Genomic DNA, 20,965 nt, shown 5'->3' on the forward strand with positions numbered 1-20,965 from the left:
TATATGCAAATGTCTTTGTGCACTTGGTCATTTGTTTGGCGTCCACGCTGTGATGACTGCGAGAGTGCTGCATGTAAAGACTACTTAGTGTACATGCTTTATGTTTTTTTTTTCCCCCATCAAGATGTTTGATTATTGAACACGTACACGCAAGCGCATTGAGACACTTGTGTTGACACAGTGTCACTCACTCGCACCTCATGAATAGTTAAACGGGTAACTTTCAAAGACCAAACGAAGACATATTAAATGATTTAGACGCATACACGCACGCATGAAAGTTTGATGGTAGGTTAAATGTCAGTTAAACTGCCGAAAATGAGTGAGCGCTCGGGTGGCGCCGCATTGGGTGGCGACCAAAACGTTTGCGTTCGAAAAGACAATTAACGTTGTAATGGTGCAGTATCATCTTGGCCCCTGGCTTACTTTTGCGTGTGTGCGTGTGTGTGTGTGTGTGATGTTTATCACGCCACGGCGTTCATCCACATCACCGCCTTAATTATTGATGGTTAAAGGCACAGCCCCCCACAGCCAGAGCATGAATAATACATTATCCACATTGAGCATGAGACATGAGGCGGAGTTTCTCTCACTGTCACGTTCCTAAAGTTGACCACTTGTGTTTTTTTTTTTCTTGCGTTAAACATTAAATTACCTAATTATCATTTTCAACTATTGGATCAGAAACGTCACTCTTAAAACTGGCGAGGAAGAAAAGCGCTATAAATGAACACCAAGAGAAGGAAGTGGCTTTTCAAACTTGTAAATATTGTTTCTTTTGTAACCAATCGCATCTCATTCCTCAGGGAAGAAAAAGTCAACAAGAAACGGCCTTGCCAGAATGTGCTATGTGTGGTAGCGGCATGAGCTAAAACATGCTAACGACAGTGTAGCCTAATGCTAACATATAACACTTTACATTAACGCAAGCAGACACAACAGCACATACAAAGAGCTTACAACAGTAATCAAAAGCATCGTGTATGCATGTTGGAATAATACTGGGCGGCATGGCTCAGTGGTAGAGCGGTTGGCTCGCACCCGCGAGGTTGTAAAGCACTTTGGGCACCATATGGTGTCGTTAAAGCGCTATATAAAAAGCAGTCCATTTACCATTTAATGAACATGTCCATTGGTTCTAAGATGAAGACACCCCTTCGCACCCGACTCAAAGCGAACTGCTACAAAGTGGCAACCAATGGGCCAGTCCTGGAGGCACTGGACTACAAAGAGTGCATGAAAACATGTCGGCTGTTGCAACACGAGCACATGTGAATAATGAAGCGCCCGCTCCTGTATTGAAAGCGTATTTGCAACATCCTCCGCACGGCTTCATAGAACGCATCCAGGTGTACGTGAAATACAATAGCATACCCCGCACATCCAATCACAGCATTGCATAAAGCCCCCGAGATGGCAGCACTTAGCGCAACCCCTGTCACATAACTGGCGTACAAATAAAAAAAAAAACGGATCCAAAACAAGAGAGAGGCGTTCAAATAAAAGCACGCAGTAAAAAGACGGCGAAAGCGACACATGTAGCCAAGGTGGGTGGCGGCGTTGGGGTTCGAAACGGGGTCGTGATGTAATATTCCATCTTGACGAGCCAGCATGCCCTCACGACAGGGTATAGCCAAGTACAAGCTGAGCTAATGAGGCGTCTGTTTACCGACATCTGTCATCGTCATGGCGACGGCACGAGACGTCCCGCCCGCGTCCTCTCCCGCCGCGCGTCTGCCGGCGTCTCGACCTCGGCCTCCTCGCGGCTATATGCTCCCTGCGCTACATGCCACGCTGATTAAATATGATAATACTTGACGGTGTCAGCACTGCCCCTCGCTCCCTCAAGAACGCCATCTCCAGTGCATTTAGCCGAGATTACGTTCCCTGGCGCTGATTTCTCAGGTGACAAATAAGCCCGAGCAGAGCGCTGGTGTCTCCGTTGTACCAATGTTTGTTTTTCTACTAATGACCGACTTCCTTTCCCGTCACTTGAGAGCTCCATCACGCTCTTCACTGCCTGCTCGAACGTCGCCCACCAGCCTCATCCCTCTGCTGCCGTCATGTCTTTCTGCTTTCATCTGTCTGGCAGCACCCGTCTGCCGCGGCGGCGGCGGCGGCGGCGGCGGTGAGAAACAGGCAAACAGACGAAGACACGCCTTGGGCGCCTTCTCTTCACGCCGTTAAATCTTCCCTCCCCGCTCGCTTGATCCCCCAAGCTCTCCCGTTTTTCTCTTCCTCTTTCTGTCCCATTAAACCTCTTTTTCTTTATATGGACGCGCACTGGCTGCAGCTTGTTATCTTCCTTAGTCCTCAGCATCTCTACTCTCCTTCCTTTTTTCTTGCTACACTAGCAGAAAAAGACATTCTTGTCTCTGGGGTGTTACTGCTTGTGCCCATTCCACATGAGTGCCATGAGAGAGATCACTCGAGGATCCCAACATTAGTCTGTAAACAATTCTTTATTCACAACAAATAATGGATCTCAGTCAGGATTTTGAGCGGTGTCAAGGAAATTGAACGCACCTCTTTTTGGTGGTATTTGATGGCCAGTTTGAGCTTGGCCAGGTCATGGCACTGCCGGGGGTCCAGCTCCTCGCTCTGGTCGTTGTCCCGGTGGTTCAAGATGGTCTCCAGCTCTCTGGAGCTCCTGGCCTGGTCCAGAAGATCTTTGGCGAAACGTTTGCACTGCTGTGACAGCTCCTCGTACTCCTGGCGGAACTCGTTCTCCACCTGCGGAGAGGAAGTCATTGTTCATGTTGCTTTTATCTTTTGTCAAGCTGCACTTATTATCACTTCTTGGCCTGTTTGGTTTAATGCGGGTGGAAGAGAATTGAAAAGATACCTAATTTGTGAGTGAAATTACAAATTCTCTTGTGGAATGGGTCAGGGGTTCGGGACTTCTGCCCGAGTTGTCCTTGATACAATTAAGGCCGTATTAGGCCTACCCAACCGTACCCTACGAGAGACAAAACCAAGCGGACCTTGCTGAGTTCTTTCAGTTCCCATCCCAGTCTGAAGGCGGTCAGAATCGGATCCTCGCTGGACAGCGCGATGAGCGAGGGGGACGCCAAAGCCTTGTAGATGTTCAAACGCGACCGCGAGTGCCGGAGGCTGTCCACCTGCAGGACAGGAAGAGGACGTTGACGGCACGGTTTTCAACCTGCGATTTGGGCTTGAGAATTGTTAGACGCTTGCAACGTTCACCCACCTCCGAACTGGAGACACACTCCACGCAGTCGCATCGGATCTGGTGCGGTCTGGGAATGGTGACCTATGAGGGTTCAAGAGGAGACGGCGGCCTGTTCAGTCAAACGCGGCCGCCCGCTTTGCTGAGGTTGCTCGAGCCGCCCGTTACCTTCCTCTGAACCAGCAGCTTGATGATCTCGTAGTTGTTGGTGTGAGCAGCGAGCATGATGGGAGTGATGTCGGGGGTGAACTCTGAAAACTGGCTGTCCATCATCAGCGAGGGAACCTGCAGAGGATTATTGGCACAAGGGTGTCCGGTCTGAATCCGCTTTCAAAACAAGGGGAGGAGGACACGCGTGCACTCTTTCATCTCGCCGAGGGAGCGTCAAGTCCCCGCGTGTACTTTTCATCTTACTGCCACTCGCACCGTCCCCTCCTCCCCCTGCTCCACTTTCTCCTCGTCTGCATCCCGCGTCGTCCTCTTCACACCCTCTTCTCATCCCGTATTCGACGCTTCCATCCCTCCGCCACTCTCCTCGTCTAACCCTCCACTTCCCTCTGCGCCTCTCTCTGGCAAATCCCCTCTTTCCTTATCTCATCGAGCCCTTTTCTCTGGATGTGATAAGGACTGTGAGAACAGCTGCCCCCGGTGGGCACCCAACACACACATGCTTGCACACACTCATTTTAGTCCCTTGACAATATAGTACAGAAAGTTTTTTTTTTTCCTTGTTCATCACATTTCCAGCAAAAATAGATGCAGATTTGCATACATGCATGCACACACACGCACACACACGCACACACACGCACACACACACACACACACACACACACACACACACACACACACACACACACACACACACACACACACACACACACACACACACACACGCACGCACGCACGCACACACACTTCTCACATCAAAGAAGCGAGTGTGTGTCTCTTGTTCTCTTCTTTCTGGATTCTCTCAATCTCATCTCTGTCATCCGCTTACATTTATCTGTCGTTCCTCTTCTTATCAAAACTCTACCGCCACCGACCATCCGTTGTTGTTTCCGTGGCTGCCAAGCGTCTTGCTTGGAAGCGATTGACTTGCATTGGAGAGTGTTTGCTAGCACGATCGCCGTTAATCCGCCAGTGAGCCAACGTAAGCCGCCCGACAAGTCTTCCAACAATAACGACCATATTGGTCGTTTTTACCAAGCACCAAAATACGAGCGTTACGTATTGTAACTTAGCGACTTCTAACGGCCACGTTAAAATACAAAACTGAGACTAAAACCCGGATTGTCTGGCCGAAAGACAAACGCTAACAGTCCGGTAATGATTTTAGTGTTCATTTTTAGTGTTGACGCGTATGTCAAGTCGCTGTCACAGGCTAATTGTTGGGACGAGGCTTTCAAACAGTACACGTTAACGTCTGTACATGGGACACCAATGGTTGAGATTAGGAAAAGGCTCAGTGAGGTTGCAGACCAGGCACTCGTCTTCCGACCAGACGGACCACGTTCGAGTCGCACTTAAGTGATTTTTTTTTTTAAACATGGCTGCTAAACTAATATACGTAACACCAGGTCATAATTGGGTACATTTTCAAAACGACCTATCTGGTTGTATTTATTGGAGGGGACTGTCCCTAAGCACCTGTTTCTCGCCGCTCGGCCGCCGGTGCGACAGCAGCAGCTCCACGGCGCCCACCACCTCCTTCCGGATGGCGTAGAGCAGGGCGTCGCCGGTGTGAATGCCGTGGTCGAGAAGTAGCTCCATGATCTCCAGGTTCTCGTTCTCGATGGCGATGAGTAGCGCGCTGCGGCCCAGCGGGTCCAGACAGTTGACGTCCATGTTGTAGTAGACCTCGGCCTCGCGGAGCGCATGCTTGACGCCCGCGTAGTCGCCCTTCTCCACCGCCATGAGGTAGGCGCGCTCCTCTGCCGACAGCTCCACCTCGGCCCGCACGATCTGCAGCGGGATGCGGTCGCGGTACGGCGAGTACGTCGCCTTGAGAGGACGGAAACAACGTGAGCACAACCCGTCATGGTCGGGGGGGTTCTTTGGACGTTTCGTGTGGTCATCCTCACCTTCTTGTAGTAGAGCTGAGTCATGGGATTCATTTGGACTCTCTGGCAGGGAGACAGGACACCCGGATTAGCGACTCCTCACACATTTGGCACAATAAACAGCAGGCTCGTCCCGCAGCGTGAGGGTGGCGTAAATGTGGAATCGGCGTGTACGGGGCAAAAATTAAAGCGGTAAAATACATCAACCAGATTGATGTGACCCGAGAATGTAAAAAGTAAAGCATAGAGGAATAGAGTGCGGTTCCAGGCAACAACTTGAGCACCTTGGGAGCGGTTGTCTTCACACCCTGGACTGATTGTCACTCTGTTGACATGCTGAACAGAGACAACAGTATCTTTACCATCTGCAGCCTGGGTTCGGAAAACGTGTTGCATTCTGCAGCAAGGAGAAAGGAGATTAAGATCTGCGTGCGTCTGCTGGCTTGCGAAATCCCGCCATGCGCTCTAAATGAACGGTGACGGACGAGGGGCTGCCGGCGCAGAATGCAGATTCGCGAGAAATCTGCATGCCGCGGGACTATTTATGCTGACGGCTTTACCGTCCGCCGTGCAGCAATGCAGATAAACTCTCCGCTTGACTCCGTCGCTCCCTCTTTCTTCATGAATGTCACACTTTGTGACATCTCCTGTGAGATGTTTGGAAATGTGTAACTGTTATCAGGGGAAATTGTGTGGGAAAAGTACGCACCGTCCTCATTCCGCAGACATACTGGAAATGGGAATGATCCATTTCCAGTATGTCTGCGGAATGAGGACGTTGAGTGGTTGGTGTTTTTTTGTGTGCGGTGACATCACAGATGCGCGTTCTGATGACACATCCTTTGATCTCTTTCCGCATCGTCTGCCCTCTTCCATCTTCACCGCATCACTCGGGCCAATTATCTGCCTCAGCTCCGGCACCCGCTGCCCTCTTCCCATTTTCCCTGCACTTCATCAAACTTTCCCTGCGCATGCCCCTCTCCTCCCTCGCTGCCGTCCAATGAGATCTCGGGGTAGGACGAAAAAAAAAAGGTACGGCTGAGCGTACCCTCACCCGCCCGTCTCCACATCTTCAAGTTGCTCTCGTTCATCGTCATCTCGCATTCTCCTCACCAGTTTCTCCCCCCCAACCTTTCTGTCCCGACGGCTTCGCATGAAAGAGACGGAGCGGCAGTGAAATGCTCTTCGGTCCACTGATTTATAATTGAATCAACAACGTTAACGTGACAAAGGAAAAATGTACGTATGGTGAATCATCCATCGCGCCTCGAAATAACACTTTAGAAGCGAGTCCCCATAGCGTCATGGCTGTCCTCTGTCCCGCGCACAAGATGACAAATTCCAGCCAAACAAGTGAATAAATAAAAATGACTTTGACGCGTCTCGGAAGACTTGTCTCCTCTTCTCCTGACCTTTATTTAACTGTGCCACTTAATTACAAACAAACATCTTTACGAGCTGGGCCCAGAGATGAAAATGGGTGAGAGAATTCTAGCGAATATAAAAAAAAAAAAAGTATGTTGGCAGATGATGCAACCCTTTTGTTGTGTAACGCTCTAAATTTAGAACCCAAAGGCATTTGGGGAGACGAGGCTGCGAGCGGAACTGAAGATATCGCAACCCCGCCGCCACCGACACTCCTGGGGGAGCTTCCTCCTCGCTACTGCTCTAATCACCCCTCCCAAATAATTCCCTTTTTGCCACCCTTTGTCTCATGTCTCTGGCAAATTTTGCCCTTCGCTTGTCCTTCAAAGCTTTGTCACTCTTCGGCCTCTGAAGATTCCCCTTTCTCTGAACTTAGTTCCTCACTCGCAGCCATCTTCTCCCACCTTCGTTGCCATCTGCTCTCCGTCGTCTTCGTCCCTCTCACTTACCTGGTCCCTTCCTTGCTTCACCTACACTTTATCTCCCCCTCTCCCATCCTTCATAACTCCTTAATCCTTCTCACTTCTTCCTCTCTGAGCCCACCAAGAAAATGATACTTGCTGCCATCCCATCAGCCCTCCCTCCCTCCCTCCCTTCCTTCCTCCCTTCCTTCCTTACTCCCTTCCTTACTCCCTTCCTTCCTTCCTTCCTTCCCTCCTTCCTTCCTTCCCTTCCTTCCTCCCTCCCTCCCTCCCTTCCTTCCTTCCTTCCTTCCTTCCTTACTCCCTTCCTTACTCCCTTCCTTCCTTCCTTCCCTTCCTTCCTCCCTCCCTCCCTTCCTTCCTTCCTTTCTTCCTTCCTTCCTTACTCCCTTCCTTCCTTCCTTCCTTCCCTCCTTCCTTCCTTCCCTTCCCTTCCTTCCTCCCTCCCTTCCCTTCCTTCCTTCCTTCCTTACTCCCTTCCTTACTCCCTTCCTTCCTTCCTTCCTTCCCTCCTTCCTTCCTTCCCTTCCTTCCTCCCTCCCTTCCCTTCCTTCCTTCCTTCCTTCCTTCCTTCCTTCTTTCCTTCCTTCCTTCCTTCCTCCCTCCCTCCCTCCCTTCCTTCCTTCCTTCCTTCCTTACTTACTTACTTCTTTCCTTCCTCCCTCCCTTCCTTCCTTCCTTCCTTCCTTACTCCCTTCCTTCCTTCCTTCCTTCTCACCTTTGATTTACTGGTCTAAAATAACGCACAAGGGCTATAATTGAATTTGCTGCGCTACATCAGTCTTTTTAATTGGCCTCATTCCCATGTTTGATGGCGAAGCGTCCTGTGGCTTTGCATACAAATGCGAGCATGCGTTTTCTGATACTGACGATTTTATCCGCATCGCCAGGATAAGAAAACACACAAGTGCGCTCACTTGCATCGTGGGAATTCGCCCCATCGCGGATAAATGCAGCTATTATCACGTTCGCGGTGGCGGCGTGTACCTGTGTTGCATTATTAACACTCGTGTGTAAACGCGTTTGTGTGTGCACGTGCGCGCTCCTGTCTCAGGCGGTACTTAGTCATGACAGAAGGAGGAACAGGCATCACCATGGTAACAGTAGTGAGGGTTGTTTGCGAGCTCTTGCTGCAGCAGGTTAAAGGTTAACGCGGCGGGCCCGCGGCCATGGGTGCGCATGTTCGAACCCTCGGATTATCAAAGGAGGAAGTGAACCTCATAAGCGATGTAGCTATGAACTCGCGGTGAAGATAAGGCAACGCGTCATCTTTCTGATGGGCCGTTTATACGAATAACACTACCGCTACTGTCGTAAATACTTATTTCTAAATCGGACATTTCTTTATCGATTAAAGCTATTAAGCTCGTCTGCATTTCCTTACCTTACCTATGGACTATTTTCAAAGACAGAGTGGTAGTTCCAAACTACGTTTTTGCAGCTAACCCTTTTTGTAATATCGCTGAACTTTAAAAAAATAAAAATAAAAATGCAAAGAAAAAAAACGCTGGCCCGACTTAACAAAGTCAACTACTGGAAGCTAATTGATTTCCCTTAATTCTCTGTATTCTGTGTGCGTGTCAGTGTGTGTGGTTAATAAGCCTTGAAGACAGCAAGCAGATGTCGGATGGCTTCTTTTGATCTGACACCACTAAGTAGTTCCCAGGCGCACACGCTCGAAGGCAAGGCGGGCTCGTGTGTCGTGTTTGCGTGCGGCAGGTGACAGCCAAACATCGAGCGCGAGGAGAAGTCTTAAAGAATGGATGAAGACGAAGCTCCTCCAAAAGTTACGTCAGAACACTTAAGAGAACAGCGGGCAAATGTTCTTGAAGGGAGCGAAAGGCAGTTGGGGGGCATTGAAAAAGAGGAGGCAAGTGAAGGCAGACAAGCAGGACAGATGGAGACTGCGCTCCTCCTCCTCCTCGCATGCTTTAATAAGTGTGAGTACATGAGCGGGACGTGGCTTCACCACAGCCAGCCGCGACTTTAGGTAAAAACCTCAAGAACGAACACGCTGGCCCCGGGCCACTTAACCACACCACAAATATTCCCGCTGCATTTTAAATCGTCAATTAACTGGTTCAAACCTGTTTTTGTCACATTTAAAGCAAACGGCGGCGCACTCGTGTGTTTTTTCGCTCTTCCCCAGTAGGGTTGTTCTGATGACGAGCGTGACAAGGTGTCGGGCTGTGACACATCTGGCGCGCTGTGTAGACATGATTGGAATCGGGCCATAGAAGACATGGCCCTATTAATATTCAAACAGGCGTCATGTGACGTAATCTGAGCTCCCGTGTTGCTGTGGGGAGGGCGCCCGTCATTCAGATACATCCGCTGAGGACGGCGTGAGGCCTGGGGGGGGGAAGTGCATAATCAGTGCAGCATTTGTTAATGAGGCTGGGGAGGAGAGGGGGGGGGGGGGGGGGTTAGTCCCCCCTCACTTTATAGCATTTTTTCTAATGTAGCACTTGTATTGCCCGCCCTGCGGTCGTGCATTAGCGTTTGTGATCATGTCTGCTCAGAGGAGAACACTGACGACAACGCTTGACCTTTTGTTCACCTCAGGTGGGAATAAATGCGATCCGTCATAACTGGAAAAATATATCTTCTCCTTTGACTCCAGCTTAATGCGATCCAATCTAATTAGGCGTCAGAGTTGTAAGTTCTCGCGCCTGACTGCGAGCCAGAAACGGCGCCGCTATCTCGTGAAAGCAGCTTGTTCCAGTTTTCAGACTTGTTTGACTGGGATCAATGCGGGGAAAATCTCTGAGCACCAGAAGCACTAAAGTCACTCCGACATGTTCATGGGCCGTGAAGAGCCCTGATGTGCGGCTTGAGAAGTCGATTCGGTCCAATCGGGAAGCAGACGCTCTTTTTCTTCTTCTTCTTCTTTTTTTTTTTTTTATTACCTCTTGATGGTAAAAATAGATTTTTAGAAAAGGCTACAGTTATGCAAGAGTAGCGTTTTGGTTATTTGCCATGTTGGGGTGGAAATAGAAAAACTCATACTATGATGTAATGTGGTTCTATGCGGTAAATGAAGATCGATTGAGATAACTATATATATATATATATATATTTATATATATATATATCTGATTGGTCATTTTTCTCATAGTTGTGAATGACGTCCTTGCCGGAGAGCTCATTAAACAGAGGAAGTGATGAGCGGCCTTTTAATCATAGCCACAATTGATCACAACCTTTTATCACCAAAAGATTTACTATATTAGCTTTTTATAGCTTTCAAGCCGCAGAACATTATTTCATATCAGTGACCACTTTTAGGGGCAGTGTGTCATTGTCTTCTCCATTAACTTTGCCAGATTCAACTTTTGATTCAGGTCATTCTCCTCTTTTGGTCCGGGGGTTCTTGTTCTTTTCATGTGGAAACTGCAGAGATCTGTTTTCACTTTGTTTTTTGATGCCAGGCCAGACGCAGAAGTTATGATTGCGGCCTTAAATACATCCAACCGCAAAGGCTTCCAACAAGACCTTCTATGGGATATTGATTTCCCTACTCTGGCCTAAATTAAATGCCACGCTGCAGTTCACTGTGATGGACTACTTAAAAAAACAACAACAACAAAAAAAAAAACAGTGCTCCTTAGCTTCCCACGTCAGCACCTCGTCCCCTCGCGACTCCTCCCGCTCAGTGACGCCATCGACGACAACAACTGCATCAATGGCGAGGTTTTACGCTCAGCCAGCGGCTCCTTTTAACCAGCTGTCATTCGCAGCCACTTCCCTTCATGAAGCTCTCATCCTAAGTTGTGCAACTTGAAATGAGCCACTACGCTCGTCTCCATGGCGATGCCTTCACGCCGGCTCATTCGCTGCGCAGGAAAAGGAGCATCAGCGCCAGCACAATGAAACGTATCTGCGCACCTGCGATGGCCTCTATGAGTCCAATCGTCAGGTCGGCCTCCGAGACGCCCGCGGCAAAGGAAAATTGTAACCATTATCGTGTAATTGCTAGCGGCGTCCATAAAAAGGCTAAACATCATGTAAATCACGATTGTGTTCCTATGAGCTGGCGGCAAATGACCAATAAAATTTTTTAATTGCTTTCCGTAGAGTCTAAACTCTGGGACGGAGGACAAGGTGACAAGGTATTGCCGACACTTGAGGTGGCAACCGAAAAGGAAAAATGGGCCCAGAGTGTTTTTGTTCCCCATTTTAACGGCCGTGGATGAGCAGCTGGTGCGAGCGTCTCTCTCGCATTGTAAACCGACTGCGTAACCCAACAGCGCCTTTTCTTTCAATTGGATTAGAGCAAACTTTATTGATCCCTGAGGAACAAATGGGCTGTTGAGGGAGGTGCAGTAATTGGATTCAGGGAGGGGGTGGGGGTGGGGGGGGGCGAAAAGAGTATGAAGCACTCAAATAGAATATAAAATTATCAGTCAAAATGAGATGAGCTCAGTTGTTTTTGTTGTTTCATGCAACTTCTGTCTGCTTTAGCATGACACGTTTTTAGGGTTCATTTTCAAGCACATTAGGTATGCAGATGTAAAAGAACAAAACAAAACGCTTGCTTAAGTGAAGTGCGCTGCGGATGATGACGTCCTCTTGCCGATGGATAATAATTAATAAAAAGGGCTAATTAAGCAAATAGGTTTTCGCAGCCTTCAAGTTCACGGCCTGAAATGTGCAAGATGTCCTTGATGCTGGCGGTCTGCCTGGATGGAGATGTGCTAAAATGTAAGCTGGACAGCGCAGACGTAAAGATGGCGTTCTTGATGAATTGCCAGCCAGTTTGCAGCGACCAAATGACATCATCTTCAGTTCCCCTCCGTACCATCGGCGGCGGTAGTCATTATTATTCCTAAAGGCAACCGGAAACCTCTTTACGGGGGCGGGAGCTAAAATACCGGTTAAATAAATACTCTGCTATATCCAGTCGCGTCCCCATATCATGCCATAGTTTGGCTTTCATACCTTTTGTCGGCATACCCTTTAACGGTAATATCGTACAATGCCGGTCTCCCTTGAACCAAAGAGACCACAAGTCATCTTCCCGATCTTCTGTGCAGACAGACGTTGTACGTTCAAACGCAGAGGGCGCAGCAGGGTGACGATGCGCAAAATCCGTACTGTTTTATCCGCGTTCGCCACTTCCTCTTCTTGCCCCGTGCGCTGATTCGCTAGCTAACAGCCAATTCCCAGCATTGAGGGAATTCAACGTAAAAGAAGCCAGAGGAGTTCGGCTTATTCGAGGAAGTGGATTCCAATAAGCCTCGCTCATTACTTGTAGGACACGCGGACGTATTCAAGTGCAGCGTGACATCAAACTGGAATGTTGTCATCACTATGGCTGAGGGACCAAAGTACAGCACCGGATAATCCCCGCCATGTTTACAACGGTCGCGGGTCCCGTCGGGGGGCCGAGAGGAGATTGAGCGACACATAGGAAATACCCGGAAGATCAGCTCCAATGACCCATTTCGCTTTTTTACAAGCTTGAGCAAACGTTGGCGGGCCTGGAGCAAAGGTAGCCATCTTTTGAGTCACACCACAGTCCTGACGACGCTAAACTCAGATTTTCCACTGATCTTTTTATTTAATTTTTTTTACTACTGGAGATCCCGCCGCCGTCGTAATGAGTGTCACTCTGCCTTGTTAACTTAATGAGTTCGCCGTATTCCTCAACACTAACCTCTCACTTTACACTTGTCGCGTTTGCAGTTGTGTGCTCACGGAAAAAAAAGGCTTCATTCCCCTCCGAATGCCACCAACGTCACCTTGCCGTTCTTGAAGCCATCAATAAGGAAGGGAAACATTGGTATTTTTGAACTTAATGAAATGCATTGTGGGAATATTCCAATGAACATTCGCATCTAAGGGAGTGACATCATCGTTTTTGAGATTTGCGTTTTCAAGATGCAAGCGTGTGCAGTAACTATTTTGAGTTTGTATCAGCGAACAGCAAAAATATTAAGGTGTGTTGCAAAGTTAATAAGGGTATCTACATAGCTTCAATAACACTGTCAAAAAATATTAATAATAACAAATTGTCGGATGGCACGGTAGTCTGCATTCACAGGCACACACTGAAGTGCGTGAGTGCAGGAAGTCCCCAAATGTAATCGTTATATTTATTAATAAACAGCATTATAAATGTTGACATTGTTAAATATGTCACATCAAAAAGACTGTCTTTATTATAGAAATTATTTTACAATATTTATTTGTTAAGTGGCACCTAAAAATAATGTCAGGCAGGGTGGTTGGTTTCTGCTAAATGCAACTATTAAAGTAATCTATCATCTATAACTCGGTTATATTTTTAGAGAAAGTAATTAGTACAGTATCTAAGTTACATTTTAAAACGAGTAATCAATAAAGTAACTGAGTTACTTTTTAAAGCAAGTAATCAGTAAAGTAACTGAGTTACTTTTTAAAGAAAGTACTTTTCAAGTTACTTTGTAAAGAAAGTAATCTGTAAAGTAACTTTTTTGAAGCAAGTAAGCAGTAAAGTAACTGAGTTACTTTTTAAAGAAAGTACTTTTCAAGTTACTTTGTAAAAAAAAAGTCATCTGTAAAGTAACTTTTTTGAAGCAAGTAAGCAACCAAGTTACTTTTTCAAGGTACCTGTGGCAACGCTGATAACATACGTGTTTTGCTAGTCAAAGATGCTATAACAAGTTTTGCTCTGACCAACCAGAATGTTCAACGGCTGACGAGTAGACGAATTTGAAATCCGAAAAAAAATCACGGAGAGGCAAAAAAAACTGATTGGACAGAAATTCTTAAATGAAGAAACTGTTGCGGGTCAATTGATGCAGTTTCATGGAAGAGATATTCAGTTTTGTCATCAGGTGCTTCTGATAATGTTCAGAGGAACATTCTGTTTTCTGCCTCGTTACACAATGACAAAGCATCTGCCGTATCTATCAGTCCGTGACATGAACGCATCGAAGCTGCAGAATCAACATCCAGTGTTTGCGGCGCCGGCGTAACAGACAGACCGTGTAGCCGTGCTAGCTCCACAGGTAAGAGATCCGCGGTCATCGTCGGCGGTGGATTGGCCCCGCCCCGTGTTTGCTCTCAAAATCTCAAGCGACTGATGAACTCAACTGGAATGCAGTGTATATTTACCGGAGAGGATCATCCACTTCAATGAGCTCACGTCATTTCAAGCTTTGCTTAACAAACACTGAGCTTATTGAAAAGTGATGAAATTCTGAAGGAAGGGCCTCTAAAAAAAAAAAGAATAAAAAAAAAAAGTGTTTCTTAAGCTAGTCAAGGCCGTTGTGTTCCCGCGAAGTAAAAAAACTGCGCTGAAGCCTTCCGAGTTCACCAGTCAATGATGAAATGAGTTTGAGATTTTTTTTTTTTGTCCCTCGCGCCCTTGAGGCGAACACTCGCATTGATCCCTCTTGAGGAAATGGCAGCACGCCAGCGTCGTAAAGCGTGATATGCGGCAAGCTCCCCCCGGGGGTCGCACGTTATGTTAACGACGTACAACCCGCTGTTTTGTACGCACTTTAAAAACTTTGAAAAACCGACACTTCGGTTTTTGCAACGTGTGCCTGCTTCTGCGGTTTTCCAGCCACCAATGGCAGGAAAGCAGCTCATTATGATGGCGTCGGCCATTTTTTTAATGGTTTCCTGATGTAACGCATGCTCATCTCTCTTCTGAGACATGACACAATTCTCTTCTGCATGAGTCAGAGAGAGACGCACACAGTTTGAGTGACTTGCTGTGGTGGTCAATAAGTTATCACTCTCGCACGTCTAGACTAGGGATGGGTATCGTTTCTAATTTCCTCATTTCGTTTTAGATTCACAAGCGTTCAGTTTGATTCGATTTCGTTTCCCCCCCCGAATTGATTCACTTCACTTCAATCTGATATTGATTAATTATGGAACATCAAGTGTTCTTGAATATCATGGACATGATAAAAACTGTGGAGGAAGTAACTGGTTAAATGATTTAGTGTTATAATCACTTACACAAACATTTCATCGCTGCTATGTAAAAATCACTTTTTCTATTTCCATTTTTTTCCTTTTTTTTTGGGTGGATTTTTACATTTTTGGGATGTCTCCATTCAGTTTCATTCCAAAAACATAAAAAAAATAATTTTTAAGACAAAAACGGACATAAGTGCTTTTCACATAGCAGTGACGAGTTGCATCAGCAAGGATGAAGTGAAAATATTTTCATAATTCTAATTCAATAATTGTAAATATAAATGGGAAAAGATTCTGAATTGTCTTAAAGACGAAATTTTTAAATTAATGTAAACAGTAAATGTCAAGAAAACAGTCAAATAAAAATAAAACAGCCTTTAAAATTCCTTTTTTTAAATATAAATGTATGGGGGAAAAGACGTTAAAATAATCGATTAATGGTTTTGTGAATCGATATCAGGCAAAATCATTTATTATTTAATTTTATAAACCCAGCCCTACAAAACGATAGGGCTGTCCGTATGGATCATAACGAGGTATCAGTGCCTTAGCTCAGCTGTTTATTTTTTTTAAAAAAATTCTGCATCAATATCTTGCTGTGAAATTTGACTTTGATCGTCCTAGTGGAGGCGGTGCACTGCCAGCGTGACATCACTGATAGAGCAGCACGGCTTGATTACAGAAGTCCATTAGCTGCGGGACTGAGGAACCGCAGCTGAAGCCAAAAAGCCATAAATAAAAAAAACCCATAAAACTCCATATGAAAAACCTAATTGTTCCCAATCAATATTGGCCAAAAGTCATATTTTTGAGTCGGGGATAGTGACAGCTCATTAATTGCCATCACCAATCTTTGGGTCGTGAAGTCGTCATGACGGAAGCAGGCCACGGTTGGGTCTCCTTGGCCTAATGACGCTCACTGGCATCCTGATGTCCACCATGTTTCCTGCTTCAAAATTGAATTAGCTAATGCTTCCCGACAGTGGACGGGGAAGGGGAGTCAAATTGGAGTGAGTAGGCGGCGGCGCGATTAAACTGGCTTAACCTCCATCTGAACCTGTTTGGTATCAGCGTTGGTGATACAAGCCGCGACTACCTTCATCCACGGGGGGGTTCAATGAGGAAGCAGGAAATGAAAGAAGTTAGTGACGGGCGGACAATATTGGGTGCCGAAGTAGGGAAAAGAGATGAGGTTAGACCAAGGACAAAAGTGAGCATTCTCGCACAAGGAGAGAGGAAGGAGGAGATGTCACATGAAGTCAAGTCAAAAATGGAAAATGGAGGCTGCGAGAGACGCAGTCGTGGAAGAAGAAGCATTAGAGGACACAGAAGAGGTAGATAAGAGGCAAACGTGGTTCCTTGCACAAAACAATCCTCTCTCTCTCTCCCCCTCCCTCTCTCTCTGCTCCCCATCCCTGTGAGAAGAAACAAAACGCAGAGTGGAGGAGGAAGAAAGTGAGCGAGAGAGGAAAGAAGGGAGGAGAGAGCCTTCAAAACAAGTCCTCACCCACAGGGGTCAGAGCAATCGCACACCGAAAAAAAAGCAAACAAGAGAGTTGAAACTTTCTTTTTTCTTTTTTTAAAGTCAATGTCAACGTGCACGTGGCAAAAAAAACAACAACACACACAACTGCGTTGTTTGTGTGTGCGTCCCAACAAGCCACACTCCCAAAACACGAGAAAAACACACTTGTGATTTTGATTCCATTCCATCAGCTTCATCAATAAGGCCCACTCTTGATTACGTACATAAAAAATAAAAAAAATAAAAAAAAGTGGCGGCATTGTCTGGATCATTACGACCTCCATAAACCTTTTGGAGAGGATATAAGATATAGCAGTGTCCAAATTGTCTGTGTCATTGCATATAAATACTGCTGACGACCGTTCTTAAATTGTAATCAAGCGATCTGAATCTAGGCCATCTTATCTCTCAAAGCGATTAGAGTTTTCAAAATAAAGGCCTCAATTTAAAAAAAAAAAAAAAAAAAGATCATCGATAAAAAAAAGAAAATGTATATGTTGCTGTTTGATGATGTAAACAAGACCTCTTAAGTCTCTTCAAGTCTACTTCCTAAAATCCTGTTTTCATGACACATTTATAGGAACACATGCGGGAGCCCTGCGCATGCGTATTCAGAGCAGGTGGAGGTGAATGTTGAGTGGCGGGGGGGGGGGGGGGGGTGTATGAGGGCTGACTAAGGGTTTCATGTGCGGCCAAGACGGCCGTTCTGCAGCGCCATCCATCATCATCCGCGCGCCCATGTCAACTGCAGTGGCGCGCACCAGGCTGCCTGCTCCACCGCCATCACCGCGCGCAAAGCCCACCAAGACCCACGCAAGCCCCCCCCCCCCCCCCCTCAGCATTACCCAATAGAGTGGGGGCGTGAAGGTGGCACGTGAACCACCCACCCACCTCCCGCCTCTGCGCTAAACCCAAATAGTTGCTCACATGCGCGAGGTCTGTTGCTTTTCGTTAGGCGCAAAAAAAAAAAAAAAGCATCAGGCTGCTTCCGTACACGTTAATTAATCAATTACGGATGCTGACAGGTGCTAGCAGGAGGTGTCTTACCTGTTTGCGGAGGGCTAAATATCCTCCAAATGAGTCCCTTCTGGTACCTTGCGCCTCACGTGCGTTGCTTTGCTTTGCTTCCTTCCCCCCGAGTGGGTCTGTCTGTCCGTATACGTCTCTCCTTCCCGTGGGATCTCCTTCCGCCCCCCCTTCCCCTACTCGTCCGACCGCCCCCCCCCTCCCCTCCCCTCCCCTCCCCTCTACCTCTACCCCTCGCTTTCCGCGGGATCAGCTCGTCCGGGCCGCGCCGCCTGGACGGGGACGGAGCGTTGCTCGGTGCTGTTGACTCGGCCGCGGCTGTCGCTCGGCGCGTGCCATCCTTTCTGTGCGAGGAGCAGGCGAAGCGTCCGTGCGCGCATGCGTGTGTCGGGAAGCGGCGGTGCAGCAGCAGCTACAGGTGATGATGGAACGTTCCCGGTATTCCGAAAAGGACGCGACCGTCTGTGCTGCTGTTGCCGCCTCTGCCGTTGCCGATAATGATGCTGCGTCTCGTATAGTGATGCTGCTGCGAGACCGCGCCAGCCAGGAGGGTGCTGCATATAGCAGCCCCCCCCCCCCCCCCCCCCCAAACCGCCTCAAGCACATACGCTCTCACTCTCAATTCGGATTCGACACTATAGCGTTGCCTGTGCTGTGCGTAATAAGGTGAACAATGATGATTCGTCATTTCAAGACATACTGCAATCGAGTGCGGTTTGCGCTCATTTGGTCAGTTTTTGTATATGTAAATGATCTGTGTTTTGGCACATTATAGCCTCACTAACAAGCAATATCCACACTGTTTCTTCCTCTCTTATCATTTGAGACTCTTATTGCTTCCAGTATTACGTGCAGTGAGGTTCATGACCAGTGGAGGTGAGGCGCTGACTTTTCTGGAGTTGGATATAAAAATGGAAGATTAGCCTATATTTCAATTTTGAACTTCATTGAATCATAGGTTTCAAATAAAGTCAAAATAGATTTTTTTTAATGTATGTTTTCAAAGCTTTGATTCAGTTTCACACTGTTCAGGACATAATTTTTTTAATTTATATTGCTTATCTATTTTAATGACAAAATAAATAATTATTGTATTGAAAAACAAAATCAATGTAAAGCATACCATAGATGTTTACAGTGGACAGTGGCGAGATCAAACCGATCCAATTTTCTCAAACCCCCCGCAGCAGTGCGAAGAGAAACTCCATCTTTATCTGCAAATATTTCAATTGATCAACTTCAGATGGCCTTTCTTTACACGATATATACGACTCCAAAAGATTTATAGTCGACACTACACCGAGAGTCTGTGAGATTTATCTTATGTAAAATGGGGGACTGAATAAAGACTTGGCAACATATTAGAAGAAGCGTTTCCAACTATTCCCACTCACACTCGCACTGCATTGAGTGCCCGTTGACGTCCTGCTCTGTGCTCAGCGGGAACAAACAAGCACGTGTGCACGTGTATTATGGACGCTTTGTAATTTCAACACCTGGTCCTTGTGTGTGTGCGCGCCTGTGTGTCCCATTCAACATTGACACACTATCTTTGGCTGTCCATTAAAAGAGTATTTTCAAAAAAAAGTGTTTGTCGCCCTCTGGTGGCCTTTGTGTATACTCTAGCATGACATGACGAGTGTCATACAGTAACACAGGACATTGAACTCATTTGAAGCAAAAAAATAATAATAATCCACCAAGAGACAACTCCTAAAACTCGTACTACGTTTTCAACACGAGAACTTGCCATCAAGAGCAGAGATGCTGAATAAAGTACCCAAAATGGAATCCAATTTGCATCCTCTCGGGCGTGTCGTCAGTCGTGGGTCAAGTTACTGTTTGTACAACGAAGGCACGATACTTTCCAGCATGCAAAACGGCGCCATCGGCAATTTCACTTGCCTCGGAAATCGCGCCTGAAACGTTCGGACTTTTGGATGCGCTCCTGATAATGTGAGTCCCCTTTAGGAACTTTTCTTCTTGATGTTACCTCGGCAAATGAGATGACCGCCGCCACAAATTTCTGTCCTTTTGCAGGAGTTCAAACAACTCGACAAATTGCTTCCTCTTGGAGTCTCCGCGCATCCTTATTTCATCGTTCAGCGTCTCCAGCATCATCTTACTCCCCATCTTCATCGTCATTTTGTACATCGCGTACCTTCAGATGACGCAGCGTCGCCCGGCCCCGCCCTTCTCTTCGCCGTCCGGCGGTTTTGTCAGTCATTCCGACATGTTCATGTTCCACATGGCAGCCATGGAGTTGATCGGTGTGCTGGCCTCCTTCGTGCGTACTTACGGCGTCTTGGCGAAGGAAATGCACGTCGTCACAAATAGTTTTTTCATGTTTTACTTCATGTGGTACGGCGAGCTGTGTTTTCACACCCTGACCTGCCTGGATCGCTATTTGGCCGTGGTCCATCCCATCATCTACATGAGGCTGAGGCAGAGGTGGGCCGTGCAACTCCGGAATGTCATCGTCGCATGCGTTTGGCTGATTTGTATCATGGTCACCGGTTTCTTTCATATTAAATATATTCCCGTCGCGGATTTCACCTTCTTGAGCTTTATCTTAAGCGTCGTGGTCTTTTGCAGCCTTTCGGTTCTCTGGGTTCTCATTAGACGAGGACCAGGCTCCAAGAGCGTGCACAGGATCAACCACAACAAACGGAGGGCCTTCAAAACTATACTGGCCATCCTGTCAATGTTGACGTTGAGGTATTTGTGGAGTCTGGCGACATCTGTACACAAATTAATTGGAGCGACCCCTGACAGTTATTGTTTGTTAATGACACTGGAATGCTTGATTTGGATCCCCTGCGCTTTGGTCATGCCCCTCCTCTTCCTGTACAATAGACGCCTACTGGCGTGGTGTCCCCGCAGCACTCGCTGAATCTTGCATACTCGAATGATTGCTTACTTTCATTATTTTTTTTTTCCTTCGCAATCAGGGAAGACGTTTTCTGTAACTGCTTATTTTTGTTATTTGAATAATAATGTAATTCCTGTGAAAATGTTTGGGATCTAAATGCGGAATAAAAGCTGTCCTCTTGCTTGCAAAGTGTGTTTTTGGAATGTTGTCGCATGATTGCAGGTGAACCCCCGCAGATTTCGGAAGTGCCGTTGATTACTTTGGTTCACTGGAAAAAAGAAAAAAAAACACAGTGACGCCCCCTTTGTTTTGGAGGGTGCATGGCCGGGAGATAAATGGACTCGTCCCTATCCTATTTTCCATCAATCATCCTAATGTGTGGCAGGAGTCAAATTTACAGGTGTGTTCATACAAATACGCTGGGCAGACCTGTGTAGACAGCTGTGTTGTCAACCATCCAAAGGAAACCAAAACTCTTATGGAAAATTCACTTTTGATTGATTGAGATTTTGGAGGAGCATT

The 20,965-nt window shown here is 46.9% G+C and overlaps 2 protein-coding genes across 3 annotated transcripts in view; one reads left to right on the forward strand and one right to left on the reverse strand.

Annotated features, from left to right (window-relative positions):
• The window catches only part of trpc5a (transient receptor potential cation channel, subfamily C, member 5a), a 30,599-nt gene extending 12,840 nt beyond the window's left edge, over window positions 1-17,759 (reverse strand). For both annotated transcript variants that reach the window (XM_086058840.1, XM_086058838.1), the window contains exons 1-7: window positions 17,593-17,759; window positions 5,275-5,316; window positions 4,841-5,194; window positions 3,359-3,475; window positions 3,212-3,274; window positions 2,985-3,122; window positions 2,527-2,733 (exon numbers count right to left, since the gene is read on the reverse strand). In XM_086058840.1, the coding sequence (XP_085914966.1) occupies window positions 2,527-2,733; window positions 2,985-3,122; window positions 3,212-3,274; window positions 3,359-3,475; window positions 4,841-5,194; window positions 5,275-5,307 (912 nt within the window). In that variant the 5' untranslated portion in view covers window positions 5,308-5,316; window positions 17,593-17,759. The remainder of the gene's footprint in view (window positions 1-2,526; window positions 2,734-2,984; window positions 3,123-3,211; window positions 3,275-3,358; window positions 3,476-4,840; window positions 5,195-5,274; window positions 5,317-17,592) is intronic.
• Window positions 17,760-19,425: 1,666 nt separating this feature from the next.
• On the forward strand, window positions 19,426-20,464 carry LOC147159477 (uncharacterized). Its single transcript, XM_086059058.1, has 2 exons — window positions 19,426-19,527; window positions 19,612-20,464. Coding segments are annotated over exons 1-2 (855 nt in total). The 5' UTR covers window positions 19,426-19,525.
• Window positions 20,465-20,965: the final 501 nt, after the last annotated feature.

The sequence above is a fragment of the Leptonotus elevatus genome, chromosome 17 (assembly GCF_054856555.1).
Source record: "Leptonotus elevatus isolate MCC_2025b chromosome 17, RoL_Lele_1.0, whole genome shotgun sequence".
Classification (NCBI taxonomy): domain Eukaryota; kingdom Metazoa; phylum Chordata; class Actinopteri; order Syngnathiformes; family Syngnathidae; genus Leptonotus; species Leptonotus elevatus.